Source organism: Danio rerio, chromosome 2 (genome assembly GCF_049306965.1).
Source record: "Danio rerio strain Tuebingen ecotype United States chromosome 2, GRCz12tu, whole genome shotgun sequence".
Lineage (NCBI taxonomy): Eukaryota > Metazoa > Chordata > Actinopteri > Cypriniformes > Danionidae > Danio > Danio rerio.
Window position 1 is genome coordinate 11,700,420 of NC_133177.1, and position 14,441 is coordinate 11,714,860.

Here is a 14,441-nt window from a genome sequence, read left to right on the forward strand (position 1 = left end):
GGTTGACAACAAACTTTTTGGTGCGGTAATGCCATTTCTCACTCTGGTCAGTGACGTCGCCAACCAATTAGGCTAACACAAGAAATTTGCGTGATAGAAAGATGACTGAGGGAGAGGACTATATATATATATACAGTTGAAGTCAGAATTATTAGCCCAATATCATTATTTTACCCAATTTCTGTTTAACAGGGAGAACATTTTTTTCAATACATTTCTAAACATAATAGTTTTAATAACTCATTCTAATAACTTATTTAATTTATCTTTGCCATGATGACCATGAATAATACTTTATTAGATATTTTTCAAGACACTTATATACAGCTTAAAGTGACAATTAAAGGCTTAACTTGTTTAATTAGGTTAACTAGACAAGTTAGGGTAATTAGGTAATTAGGCAAGTTATGGTATAACGATGGTTTGTTCTGTAGACTATCAAAAAAAAAAATTAGCTTAAAGGGGCTTATAATTTTGTCCTTAAATTGTGGTTAAAAAATTTATAACTGCTTTTGTTTTTGCCAAAATAAAACAAATAAGACTTTCTCCAGAAGAAAAAATATTATCGGACATACTGTGAAAATTTCCTTGCTTTGATAGACATAATTTGGGAAATATTACAAAAAAAATCAATTAAAGGAGGGCAATACACACTCACACACACACACACACACACACACACACACACACACACACACACACACACACACACACACACACACACACACACACACACACACACACACACACACACACACACATATATATATATATATATTTTTTTTTTCTAAAGTATACTATGGTAATTATTGTTAGTTCATAATAGGTACTATTGATACTACATTATGTAGTGTAATTCATTAAGGAACAGTTGTAAATATATATATATATACACAATATAATGCTTATTACTAAGTGTTTCCCTTTACTATAAATTACTATAGTATTTACGATTCTAAATTACTAAAGTAACACCTGGTTTCATTGGATTTTTTGTTTTTCCTTTTATATACTATAATTTGTTTCCGTTTGGAACAGCATATTGTTTACTGTAAATAACTAAACTAAACAATTATGCCTCACATGTTTCATTGACAGTTTTATTGCTCACTAAGATTTGATTGACTTGGATTTAGATTGCTTTGATTTTAAAATAAAAAATTGCAAAAATAGATTTTATGTATTTATGTTATTTTATTTTTTATTTTTTTGCAAATGCCACAAAATCCCCTGCACAACTAACTAAAATTTAGATTTTGTAACAACAGTAAACTTTTTTGTTATAAGGTCTGGTTTTGTGGAGGCTGTACTTTAAAATTAAATTTGTATAATCTTAATTTAAGTAATGGAAGGTAACAGAGTGCTACTGTAGGGTCACATCTGATTGGTATAAATGCTTGAAAATGATTTAGTTGAAAATATACATTAGAAATTTAAAAGCAATCAGAAAGTAATCAGATGTAATCAGAAACTTTACTCTTACAAAGTAATCAAAAAGGTACACTACTTATTACATTTTAAATAGGGTAATTTGTAATCTGTAATCTGCTACGTTTCCAAAGTAACCTCCCCAACACTGTATATAAACAAGATAAAATAATGACTGCTGAACATCACTAGGTTTTTTTGAGTTGTTTCGATGGGAGTTATTAGTCATATCCAGACATCAGCCACATCACCATGATGCTCAGAAGAACAGTATGGTCTCAGTGAAAAGTAGTCACGCTGCTGTACTTATCTCATCTCTGGTGGATCTGCGCCCTACATCTACAGCAAGCCTTCAAAGTGCCTCTCATTTCCTCCTCCAGCGGGAACATCACGCTGTGAAACTACTGCCCATCTGTGTGAGGCCTTGCTTATCACGCATGCACTTCAGACGTGACGTGAGGGCATGAATGTGTCAGCAAGGCCATCAGTACTGCGAACAGTCCCGTGCTTGATATCACTAAATCTCCCAGGATGATCGCTGCGTGCTAATATGAATGAGAAGCAAAACCTTTTGATATGAGCAAAATTTCAAACTCGGCCCAAGGTCTTTTTGTCCTTGAAACAAACCATATATATGCTAACAGAACAAAGCTATCCCTGTGGCAATGCTTCTTGCATCAGCGGCTTCACCGTAAGAAGCGCAGAGAGTAGCATTAGCATTAGCGTTAACTTTAGCCACGCTTTGAAGTGGAGGGAAGAACTGTGGAGGAGCTCCTGGTGGAGTTGAGCATCATAAAATATTCATGTACGATCTTACATCAGAGAAGCTGACAAGGAACGCGCAGGCTTTGCTCTTCATTCTCCAAAATATTCCTCAGAAATAGATACGGTCTCTCTCTCCCTCTCTTTCTATCTCTTTCCCGGTCTTTCATGTACCGAACACCCACTTTAGCATCTTTATATGTTGGATGTTGATTCATCTGCAGTCTATGGGGTTCTTGTTAAAGCCTGTTTCTCTCTTGAGAACTCAAAATTAGAGGAAGATGCCTGGTTTGATCAAAGGTTCTCGTGTTGATTTATGGCCCTGCGGAACACTTTTTTTTAATCACTGTAAGAAGGTAATTAAATTAAATGTCTACCAGCAGTTCTACCTTCATTAAGATTTGGGAATAAACTAACTGCTAGCTGAAGTGCAGGTTTATAGTTTGCAAAGCAGTAGCAAGAACAACAATACAACAAATTAAATAATATTTATACAATTACCGGCCACTTTATTAGGTACACCTGTCAAAATGCTTGTTAACACAAATTTCTAATCAGCCAATCACATGGCAGCAGCTCAATGCAATTAGGCATGTAGACATGGTCAAGACAATCTGCTGCAGCCCAAACCAAGCATCAGAATGGGGAAGAAAGGGGATTTAAGTGACATTGAACAGGGCATGGTTCTTGGTGTAAGACGGGCTGGTCTGAGTGTTTCAGAAACTACTGGGATTTATTCAAACAAATCTACTGGGATTTTCACGCACAACCATCTCTATTGGTATACAGAGAATAGTCATAGTCACCACTCGCGTCCTCAGATATATTCGCACATAGGCGACAGAATAGAGAGGGCAGCGTCAGCGATACCTCCCTCTCTCCCTCAGCACCCACGCGTCCTCAGTAGTATCCGCGCATAGGGCGGCAGAATAGAGGTCTGCAACACCCGCGCGTCCTCAGTTATTTCCGTGCATAGGGCAGCAGAATAGAGAGAGCAACGTCAGCGACACCTCCCTCCCTCCCTCAGCACCCGCACATCCTCAGTTATATCCGCGCATAGGGCGGCAGAATAAAGGTCGGCGACACCTCACTTCATTTTCATAACCGGTCACTTTTGTTTTTACATTGGGGTTGAGGGCGGCGTGATCGTCCTCTGCCTAGAGCAGCAGTTCAGTTTGCTCCGGCCCTGGGTATGATTATACACTTGACTACCAGGACATGTTAATACGCAGCTGTCAATCAATTCGGTGGGTGGGGGGACCGCACTCCTACGTCAAGTTGCAGTCAGTCTGAAAACTGCTCCAATTGGTCCACCGTTTTAATGTTGTTAAATTGAAAATAATAAGGACTGGGTTAGAGCTGAAGATCTTGACTGAACCTGATGGGACCCGACGGGTTCAGGTTTAATTTCATTCATTTAATAATAATAAATAACATAACATAAAATAAATAATAATAAATAAATAACATAATTTCAATCATTTTAGATGGGGTCGGGTCGGGCCGGGCTTGGCTTGCGCAGTAAATGCATGTGATGCATTTGGATTAGCGCGAGAAAGTAATCAAATCGTTTGTTACAGCATTAAAATCCATCCCTACAAAGGTGAAACAAATGATGACGGAGAAGTCAAAAAGAGCCAATTTTGACTGCGGTGAGGCTAGCCACCAGTTCAGAAAAAAAACAGTCATTCTAGCTAAAGCTATTTTTGGGGTTGCTCATACACTGCATATTACGGTAGAGCGCTACACAGCAATACGTACAGAAAGCTGACAGGGAAAATGATGAGTTCACTCGCTACATTTTAATTGTCATGGAAAATGAAATGGATGTTCTCGGCTGGTAAAAGATGAACAAACAATCCTACCCAAAACGTGCAAAATTAGCCAGATCAGATCTATGCATCTCGGCCTGTAGCAGCAGCAGTGAAAGGGTGTTCGGCGCTGCTGGACGCACCATCCTGAGCGCAGGACTGAACTAAAGCCATTTACAGTGGATTCAATGATGTTCCTCCACAAAAACACGTAGCCTAATCTTGATGAGGCTTGGTTTTTAAATTATAAATAAATATTAATTAAATCATTAAATCATAACGTAGACAGAGTATACAGGCTAATGTTGGCATTATTCTTTTAATATTTAGCTTCACCGTCGCCATAAAGGCCGATTGTGATGAAAAGTGCCAAAACAAATCCTGCAGAGCCTTTATCTTAATTTCGTTATCAAATACCCGTCACAATTTATAATTTATTTTAATTTAATTTGTTAAGAAATACTTCTTTTTATTGGTGTGTTGGCCAATTTTAAAGCTAAGTGTGTGTTCATAGGCCTATTTAAAGTGGTGAAATGCTACGATGTTGCAGAGGACTTATTTTATATCTTTTTTCCATCTCCAAAGTGGCCTATCCCCTATGTTTGTCATGAATAAATAATGTTAAAACACGTATAAATGACTCATTCATGAAATAAGGCAAAAGAGCTGTGTCCATGTGCACATTTGAATAATGTTGGGCCATAAACAGGTTCGGGCTTTACAAAGCTGTCAATCAAAATGTACCTGTCGGGCTCGGGCCGAATTCTGTCGGGCTCGGGCCCTATCAGGCCTAATTTTTATGGCCTGATTACAGGTCTAAACTACGTGCGTTTATATCTATACCTACACATATGTCTGTCAAAACAGCTTGAAAAGTAAATTTTTTACCATAGGTGCCCTTTAATGGAATTTAATAACGCACATCAAATGGAAAGAATAAAATTGAGTGAAATTAGCCAAACTTGGAGGGCATGTGTCCTAAAAGGTTAAAAATCCCTGATATAGACAATAACCAGATTGCCACACATTACTTAGACATTCTAAAATTCAACAATCATCAATTCATCATGTTCAGTCGATGAAATCAAGTTCTGAAAGATGCCAACAGCCACGGGTAACACATAGATCTGACAAAAGGGTCTGTTGGCGTCTTTCTTTGTACTGTACTGTACTGCAGTGAATTAGCTATATCATGAGATACATTGATAAATGCCAGCATTATGTAGCTGTCATGAGAATTATATGAAATGATAATTGCTACATGTTACATTTAAAGATAAAAGATTCTGTTGCTGGCCCACAATATGTTTTGTTTTGTTTCTTTTCTCTCTGTCCATTTTATTTTAATTTTCTCATTAGCAATATTGTTCTATTTCAGGGGAAAGCAGTCCTGCAGAGTTTTGATTCAGCCCTCTCTTCTGAAATGAATACCCCATGCGTTGTGCTTCCTTTTTGAGTTCTGTAAATAAAACTTATCTTTTGCAGCATTTGACCATGAGTGTTTGCTTTATTAACCATTCTGAATGTAACAAACTTTTTTATTCCCTGCGGTCATTCACCACCTAACAGTAATTTCTGTTGCAGTCTTTCCCTGGAATAATGCAAGCCGTAAGACTCATAAGCATCTAAATAACTACAGTTTTGTTAAAATTAATCATATTGCTAACAAAGCAGCTTGAGTACAGGTTCTGTGTAAGCACAGCTCTAAAAACAGCACACTATCCGCAGGCTAGTTTTTGTAATAGTTTATAGTGAAGAGTTTCAAAGTAGTTTCCTCAAAATATATAATGCTTGGTGAGCCAAGTTGAAAATGTCATAAATCAACACCAGTTATGTTTTCTAGAAAAGAACAGAAGTGATTATTGACAATGAATGATAGATGCCAAATAAGCTCATGAAACACATTTACTCGCCGCTTGTGGTGTTCCTGTTCAATGGTGAAAATTTACACAAATTGAACACAACTAAATAAAAAATGACATTACATTTACCGCCATGATTCATGTGCATTCAGGCTGGAGGATGTCCCATTTTTAAAGGAATTCTGTCATCATTTACTCACCCTTTACTTGTTTCATATTCTTTCTAAGAAACATCAAATAGGATATTTTAAAAAATGCTAATAGCTGTCACACATTGACTTCAATAGTATTTTTTCAAATGTATAATTGCGATAAAGTGACACAGTGGCGCAGTGAATAGTGCTGTCGCCTTACAGCAAGAATGTTGCTGGTTTAAGCCTTGGCTGGGTCAGTTGGCATTTCTGTGTGAAGTTTGCTAGGCTTTTCTCCATGTGCACCAGTTTTTTCCGTAGTCCAAAGACATGCGGTACAGGTGATTGGGCTAAATTGTCCATAGTGTATGAGTGTGTATGGATGTTTCCCAGAGATGGGTTGCAACTGAAAGAGCATCCACTGCGTAAAACATGTGCTGGATAAGTTGGTGGTTCATTCCGCTGTGGCGACCCAGAATTAAAAAAGGGACTAAGTCAAAAAGAAAATGAATTAAATTGGACGTTGATGAGTCCCAGCAACATGCATTCCCAGCATTCTTCAAAATACAACCCAGGCTCAATCTGAAAACGTACCACTATATACATTTTTTGGAGAGTGGCAAATATGTCCCAGAAGCTAAAGTATTTTTTATTTTTTTTTGTGAATCCACCAGAGGCCGCAGTGTATGCTTTTTCAGATCTCAAATTTCTCTTGTGAGTGGCATTCGCGCCTGCTCTTCTCGCATAAATCCACTAGAAGCCACTGTCGACTCATTGACGGACTGACTGAATGACTGACTGACCAATTAACTGACCTGCCCTCCTCCTTACCTAAACACAACCAATAGTGTTTATAAAAAGTACCCATTGACTCGCCCACCCAGTTTCTTAAACCCAACCAACACTTTTAAAATGCAATCCAGAAAAAGAAAAGCCCTTGCCTGATTTTTACCATGTTTTCATATTTTACCATATTCTCACCCTGTTATTTACTTGTTTATTTTATGGATTCCATTTTTGTCTTACTGGCTTTCTGAAACCGTTTTTCACCGGACTCGAACCCTGTCATCGTTGTCAGCTCCTCTCTGCATCTCAAGTCTGTCGACGTACATGTTGAGCTAACTGAAAAAACTGTTAACAGCGGGAAAGCTGTCCACATGGAGATAAGCAGTCAACTGAGAAGCGTGAAAAGCAATGGCATCATACCACCCCATAGCGTTCATTTTAAAGATGAAATACAGCCGTACGTACTTCTGGCTACATAATTTGCGATCTCCAGAAAAGTATGTAGGGCTACGTTTTCAGACTGAGCCTATGTTGACAAAAAATCATCTTTTGGATTCAACAGAAGAAATCCACTATTAAATGTAAACAAAATGTTGGAGAGTAAATTTTCTTTCGGGTGAACTATTCATTAAACCTATTGGTTTGCAAATTTAGTGAGCCGTTTGTTTACTGAAGACCTGCTCTGACCTGATCATTTGAATCATTTATTTGTTGGCTGGAGACTCTCTTTAACATTTGAATTTGAGAACAGATTTAAAAGTAAATAGTGTTAACAGGTTAACTGACAGGATTTAGTGTGTTTATAAATCAGACAATGCTTTTTGTCTCTGATCAGGTAACAATTTTTCCAATTCAAAATAAACTTCCTGTTATATATTAAATGGCATTAACTACCATGTTCATACATTTAAATTAATCATTTGGTACAATGCATTTTACGTACATGCATGTTTTTATAACTGAACTTTATTTTTTATTATGTTTTTGTAATTTTAATAACATCTGTATTTAATTTCTGTAATTACATTTATAATTACACTGTTGACCTAAACTACCTGACAAAAGTCTTGTCATTGATCCCAGTTTTAAGAGCAACAAATAATGACTTGACTTTTAGCTTATCATTTAGAAAAGTGGCAGAAGCTAGATTTTTTGGTTGAATCATCTGTTGAACTGCATCCCAATCATCACAAATACTGCAGAAGACCTACTGGAACTCGCATAGACCAAATACTCTCACAGAAACCAGTCAAGTTTGGTGAAGGAAAAATCATGGTTCTGGGTTTAAATTCAGTATAGGGGCATGTGAGAGATCTGCAGAGTGGATGCCAACATAACCAGCCTGAAGTTTCAAGACATTTGTGCTGCCCATTACATAACAAACCACATGAGAGGGCACATTCTTCAGCAGGATAGCACCCATTCTCATACTTCAGTCTCCACATCAAAGTTCCTGAAAGCAAAGAAGGTCAAAGTGCTCCAGGATTAGCTAGTCCAGTCACCAGACATAAACAAGAACATGTCTGGGTAAGGTGAAGAAGGAGACATTAAAGATGAATCCAGAGAATCTTGATGAACTTTGGGAGTCCTGCAAGAACACTTTCTTTGGCATTCCAGATGACTTTATTAATAAGTTATTTGAGTCATTCCAGAGATGTATGGATGCAGTCCTCCAATCTCATTAGAGTCATACACTCATTATTCATTATTTCTTTTTCCACTGCTTCATGACTTTATATTCTATACTGTATATTATTTAAGTGACAAGACTTATGTCTAAGCAAAGTCAGACCTTAATGTCCTAATTAAATAATTAAAAATCATTAAATAATTCATAATTAAATACATGATCATATTTTATTTTGGTAAAATAAGCATAATCTAGAAGCCTTTTCCTGTCATATAAGCCACTTTTGATACCAACTGATCAACTATAATTCAAGTTATTATTTGTTGTTCCCAAAACTTGGATAGGCGACAAGACTTTTGTCAGGAAGTGTACACATTACACCTACTCATTCCACCAAAATTGCCCCTAACCCATACTCGTATCCTACCTCAATAGCTTCATAAGTGTGCAATACAATATGTACACAAGTACAATGTACATTTATTTTGATTTAAGTACCTGGTACCACTTAATATAAAGTGAGGCCCTTTTTACATGTATAAACAGTTATGACATGTAACTGAATAAGTACAATATTTAGTTTACATTGATAAAATTGAGATACTTTAAAAATGTACGCAAGTACGGTTGTGAAGTAAAAATATTTCATTACCATATACCACTAAGACTGTCCCATGCTGTTTGTTTCTCAATAAAATGAAATGATAACAGCTTGTTCCTCATAGATGCAGGATGCAGTACTCACCAACAGTGCCCAGTGCAATGTAGCCAAGGATGACAATGACGAAGAGCACACAGCACAGCACATCCGTACAGCCTCTGCAAAACAAACGACAACAAAAGATATAATAGATATTAAGGGCTGTGTTGAATTTCGCATAAACTCATGAATTAAATGTAACCCTGGACCACAAAACCAGTCTTATGTTGAATGGGTATTTGTGGCAATGGCCGACAGTATATTTTATAGGTGAAAAACTTTTTCTTTTAAGCCAAAAATCATTCGAACATTAAATAAAGATTATGTTCCATAAAGAGAATTTGTAAATGTCCTACTTAAGATTTTTGATAAGTAATATACATGTCTAAGAACTTAATTTGGACACTTTTAATGGCAATGTTCATAGTATTTCGATTTTTTTCATAACCCTCAGAATCCTGCTATAACTTTTAACACAAATTTTCTGTTTGGACAAAAAAGCTTTATTTTATGATAAACGAATAAGGAATGTTTACAAATTCATTGCAGTTTTCAGAATATGTTGTGTTAATATAAATTAAAAACATTCAAAGGTAAGAAATATTAATGACAGATCTGCATGATAGAGAACTTAATAAAACAGATGACCACATGTTGACTGGCTGATTGGATATTATCTCTTACGAATACAATTCCATAGACAGAATATCGACCAAATCAGTCGATAGGCTGCTAGTTTTAGCAACATCTTTTAAATGTGAGCTGATATCATTGAGAGCAGCAAGGTCACATCTACTGCTGCCGCACATCTAATATACTCTAGAGATAGTGTCGCACATGCAAATCTTTGACAAGGTCGACAGAGTGACATGCTTGCAGAATAAAGAGGAGCAACTGTACAAGAATATAACAAGAGAAATAAAGAGACCCAGACAAAGTGCTTTGTTAATCATGTCAACCGCCTCAATGGTTGAATCAAAATCATGTAAAGAAATGATAAAATACTTTGGTTGGCACTATAGAAATACTTTGTGTGAATACACCATATATTCTGTAGTTTTTTTCTAATGCTTACAGTTTATTGAACTTATGTGTAAGTGAGTTAAGGTTACAGTTTTGGCAGACGCTTTATTTTAGGAGGCATAAATTGAATTGGAACTGTCAGGGCTCTTGGGTAAAATCGAGCCGCACATTCTCGATGCAGGTTTGGGTCTATAGTGCTCTCTTGTCCTGGGCTGTATCTGAAATCGCCCCCTATAACCTCCTTTAATATTCTCTACATTAGTCCACTTGAAGAAGTCATTTAAATGTGTGAGAAAGGACTAAATGTTGTTTCGTTTAAGCTTTGCTGTTTGATAAATGCCTCAGAAGAATTAGATTTGTACTAGATAACTTCGATGCAATGGTTCAGTAGGTAGTGCTGTCGCCTCACAACAAGTAGATTGCTGGTTCGAGCCTCGGCTGGGTCAGTTGGCATTTCTGTGTGGAGTTCTTTCTGCGTTTGCATGGGTTTCCATCGGTTACTCCGGTTTCCCCCACAAATCCAAAGACATATGGTATCGGTGAATTGTGCATAGTGTATGAGTGTGAATGAGTTTGTATTGATGTTTCCCAGAGATGGGTTGCAGCTGGAAGGGCATCCGCTGCGTAAAAACATATGCTGGATAAATTGGTGGTTCATTCCGCTGTGGTGACCCCAGATTGATAAAGGGACTAAGCCATAAAGAAAATAAATGAATGGATATATTAGATAACTTCTTGGTCAGACCCTGCGATAGTTATTTAACACTCAGTGAGATAAGTCTATTAGTATAAAAAAAGGTTTGATTTCTGTCAAGTATACAAAAATACTTTTTTTTTTAAACTATACACCGATAGGATTGTGCTTTAGATGCCCCAAATCATTCACAACGCTGACAAATTATTTATAGCTTTTGTTCAAATGTATATAAAAGCAGAGTAATTTCCCCCCACAATGATGCCTCTTGTACATTCATTCATTCATTCATTCATTCATTTTCTTGTCGGCTTAGTCCCTTTATTAATCTGGGGTCGCCACAACGGAATGAACCGCCAACTTATCCAGCAAGTTTTTTACGCAGTGTATGCCCTTCCAGCCGCAACCCATCTCTGGGAAATATCCACACACACACTCATACACTATGGACAATTTAGCCTACCCAATTCACCGCATGTCTTTGGGAGAAACCGGAGCACCCGGAGGAAACCCACGCGAAGGCAGGGAGAACATGCAAACTCCACAAAGAAATGCCAACTAAGCTTAGGTTCGAACCAGCAACACAGCGATCTTCTTGCTGTGAGGCAACAGCACTACCTACTGCGCCACTGCCTCACCCCGCCTCTTGTACATCGTCTTATTAATTTTTTGAGAAGCCATGTGTCATGTCTGCTAAAAAAAATAAATAAAATTGAATCAAAGTAATTTTAAGTCAGAATTTGTCACGGTTATGAATAAATTCAGCCTTAATTGTATAAGATGTTAGGATTAAAGAGATCATTCACCCAAAAATAAAAATTCACTCACTGTTTAATCACCCTTATGCAAGTGGTTTCAAAACTTTATAAGTTTCTTTTTTTCTCTTGAACACAAAATAAACTATTTAGAAGAAAACTGAACCTGTAACCACTGACTTTAATAGTAAGAAACACAAAAAATTTTCTTAATGTCTTCTTTGTGACAAGTAAAAGGTAAGTAAATGATGACAGAATTTCAGTTTTCGGGTTAACTATCCTTTTAACTTTAGACAGTTTTGCCTGTTTTTGCTGGTATAATAGACTTATAGGATCTTTAAATTAATATAAAATAATGCACCCGCAAATCAGCTTAATATTGTTGTGGCATTACCACATTGTTTCCAATAATTCAACAGTCCACCATTAATTATTCATTACATGTATTAAAAGCAGTTATAACTGCTAGTTTGTTATGTGGATTTACTAATGTTTACGAATGAGAATTTATTGTAACATATTACAGAAGACATTAATCATCAAACACCATGCACAATAAACAGCATCAATATGACAAAATATGGCAAAATCCTTTTAGTATGATTGTGAATAACAACTCTCCATTACCCAATACTGAATTATTCATTTTTAGGACAAGAAAATTAAAGTGAATTAACTGTTCAAATAAAACTCAGTGAATAAACCCCCCTCTGTCTGATATTTAATGGCCTTTCAGTGAATAAAAAACAGTCAGAGATCATAAAGTGTCCTATGATCATTTCACAGCACTTCCACAGCAGGAGCTTGAATAAGTTGGGTTTGTTTAAATAATTGTTTATTTATAGTCCAAAATATACAGCATATTATATATATATATATATATATATATATATATATATATATATATATATATATATATATATATATATATATATATATATATATATATATATATATATATATTCGAGCCTCGGCTGGATTAGTTTGCGTTTCTGTGTGGAGTTTGCATATTCTCTCTGCGTTCGCATGGGTTTCCTCCTGATGCTCCGGTTTCCCTCAAGAGACCAAAGACATGCAGTATAGGTGAATTGGGTAGGCTAAATTGTCCCTAGTGAATGAATGTGAATGAGTGTGTGTGGATGTTTCCCAGAGATGGGTTGCGGGTTGAAGGGCATCCGCTACTTAAAAAAAAACATGAGCTGGATAAGTTGGCGGTTCATTCTTCTGTGGCGACCCCAGATTAATAAAGGGACTAAAAAATGAATGAATAAAAAAATGAATTATAAATAAATATCAGTGTTATTGTTATTATAAAGTTAGTATTCTAAATAAATAACAGAAATTAATGTAACTGGAAAACAATCTAAAGACAGATATGGAGTGAAGCTAACATAATTTAAGAACTCTTTTGCATGAATATTAGTTTCATTAGAATGAAATTCTATAGACGATTCAAGAGATTTAAAAAAAAAGATGTTTATAGAATTATCTGTTGTGTGTGGTCTTACTCGACTTTTGGCCGAGAATTAGGTTTATTAAGTCTTTCCTCTGTGACTCATCATCCCTCCTTTTTGCTTCATACAAAAAATCTATCAGGAGCCATGCTTAGTATAAATAAGATCCCCATCATATTATTTACATTTTGTTTTGTCGACTAGCACCACTGACACCCTCACATAAAATACTATATCGGTGGTTTCACATGCATGTTCACAACCGGGACTTTCACCAGGAGCAGAGCAGCACATCAGCATCAAGCTGAAGAGGTGCGTGAGGCGTGCGGGTGTTGTTATTTTTTTCGCACATGATCAGTTTGCTTTTTGATTAAACTGCATTTCTTTCATCAGCATTGGTTCAGTTGCACATAGTGAATAACGTGAGATTACCACTCTTAATACATACACTAGCATATAAAGTAAATCCTATCTCAAAGCATTTATATGGGCACTGGCGAAATGGGGTCTAGTGACGCCCCTGGGCAGAGTAGTGCTTTTGTAATCTAATTAGGCGCCTCATGTCGTCACATGCCGCCACAAAAGTAGTGGCTATAAGTCTTGTGAGTTGGTGTCTGTGCAACAAATACTTAAAGTTCCAGACCATCTATTCTGTTTTATTGTGCAACTATTGTAACGAAAATATTTATAATGATATGTTGAACTTTTATGCTTGAACATTTGGTCAAAAGATTTAGATGAAAAGTTGTAAAATTGTAAAATGTTTTCTCTATTGAAAAACAATACTGTAGGTCAATAGTGAAAAATGACTTCACTTATGTCAGCTTGTGTGTTTTCTTGGACAGCTAAATATTGGACTTATGAAAAACAATTAATAAAAAATTGTTTGCATTGAAAAATGATTAGCTGGAGTTACGACAAAGTGACAGCCAACAGTGATTTATGGGTTATTTTCACAATTTCTAATTGAATAGCAGTCAAAATAAGACAAATCAGAATATTAATGGGACAAATTCTGGACCTTTGTGAGAGAGGAGTGTGTCTTTTGAACCAAACCCCCCTTGGCTATAGACCTGGGGTGCGTTTCCCAAACAACGATGTAACTCGTGGCTAAACTATCATAGTATGATGCATTGTTTGGAAAAAGAACGATTTAGTGACGAGTGTTTCCTAAAACCGTAGTTTCTCTGCTGCAGATCCATCATTTGAACCACGTTAGTTATAACGTAAAACGCCCATAATGATGCTCTAAATGGGGTGGAGTAACTACTTCTTTAAGGGTGCAATAGGTGATTGTCTTCAGAAACATTTTTGTTGTGCTGGTTGAAAGTCTCTTCACAGTTCAATAGTACTGATTAGAGTTAATGATCTAATTTTACTTAAATCCTGCCTGCATAAGTCCACG

General features: G+C 36.3%; 2 protein-coding genes across 8 annotated transcripts in view; both read right to left on the minus strand.

The window, feature by feature from the left end:
- LOC137487670 (uncharacterized) overlaps window positions 1-14,441 on the minus strand; it is a 579,101-nt gene that overhangs the window by 515,606 nt on the left and 49,054 nt on the right. The window lies entirely within an intron of this gene.
- Window positions 1-14,441, minus strand: part of slc44a5a (solute carrier family 44 member 5a) — a 258,230-nt gene that overhangs the window by 62,475 nt on the left and 181,314 nt on the right. For 3 of the 5 annotated variants that reach the window (XR_012388774.1, XM_073920123.1, NM_001423791.1), the window contains exon 3: window positions 9,156-9,229. Coding sequence is in view for 2 of the 5 variants with exons in the window: in XM_073920123.1 (XP_073776224.1) it covers window positions 9,156-9,229 (74 nt within the window). In the remaining 3 variants the exon portion in view is untranslated. Of the gene's footprint in view, window positions 1-2,245; window positions 2,536-9,155; window positions 9,230-14,441 lie in introns of those variants that run through there. The other 2 variants (XM_073920125.1, XM_073920128.1) reach the window with 2 other exon arrangements.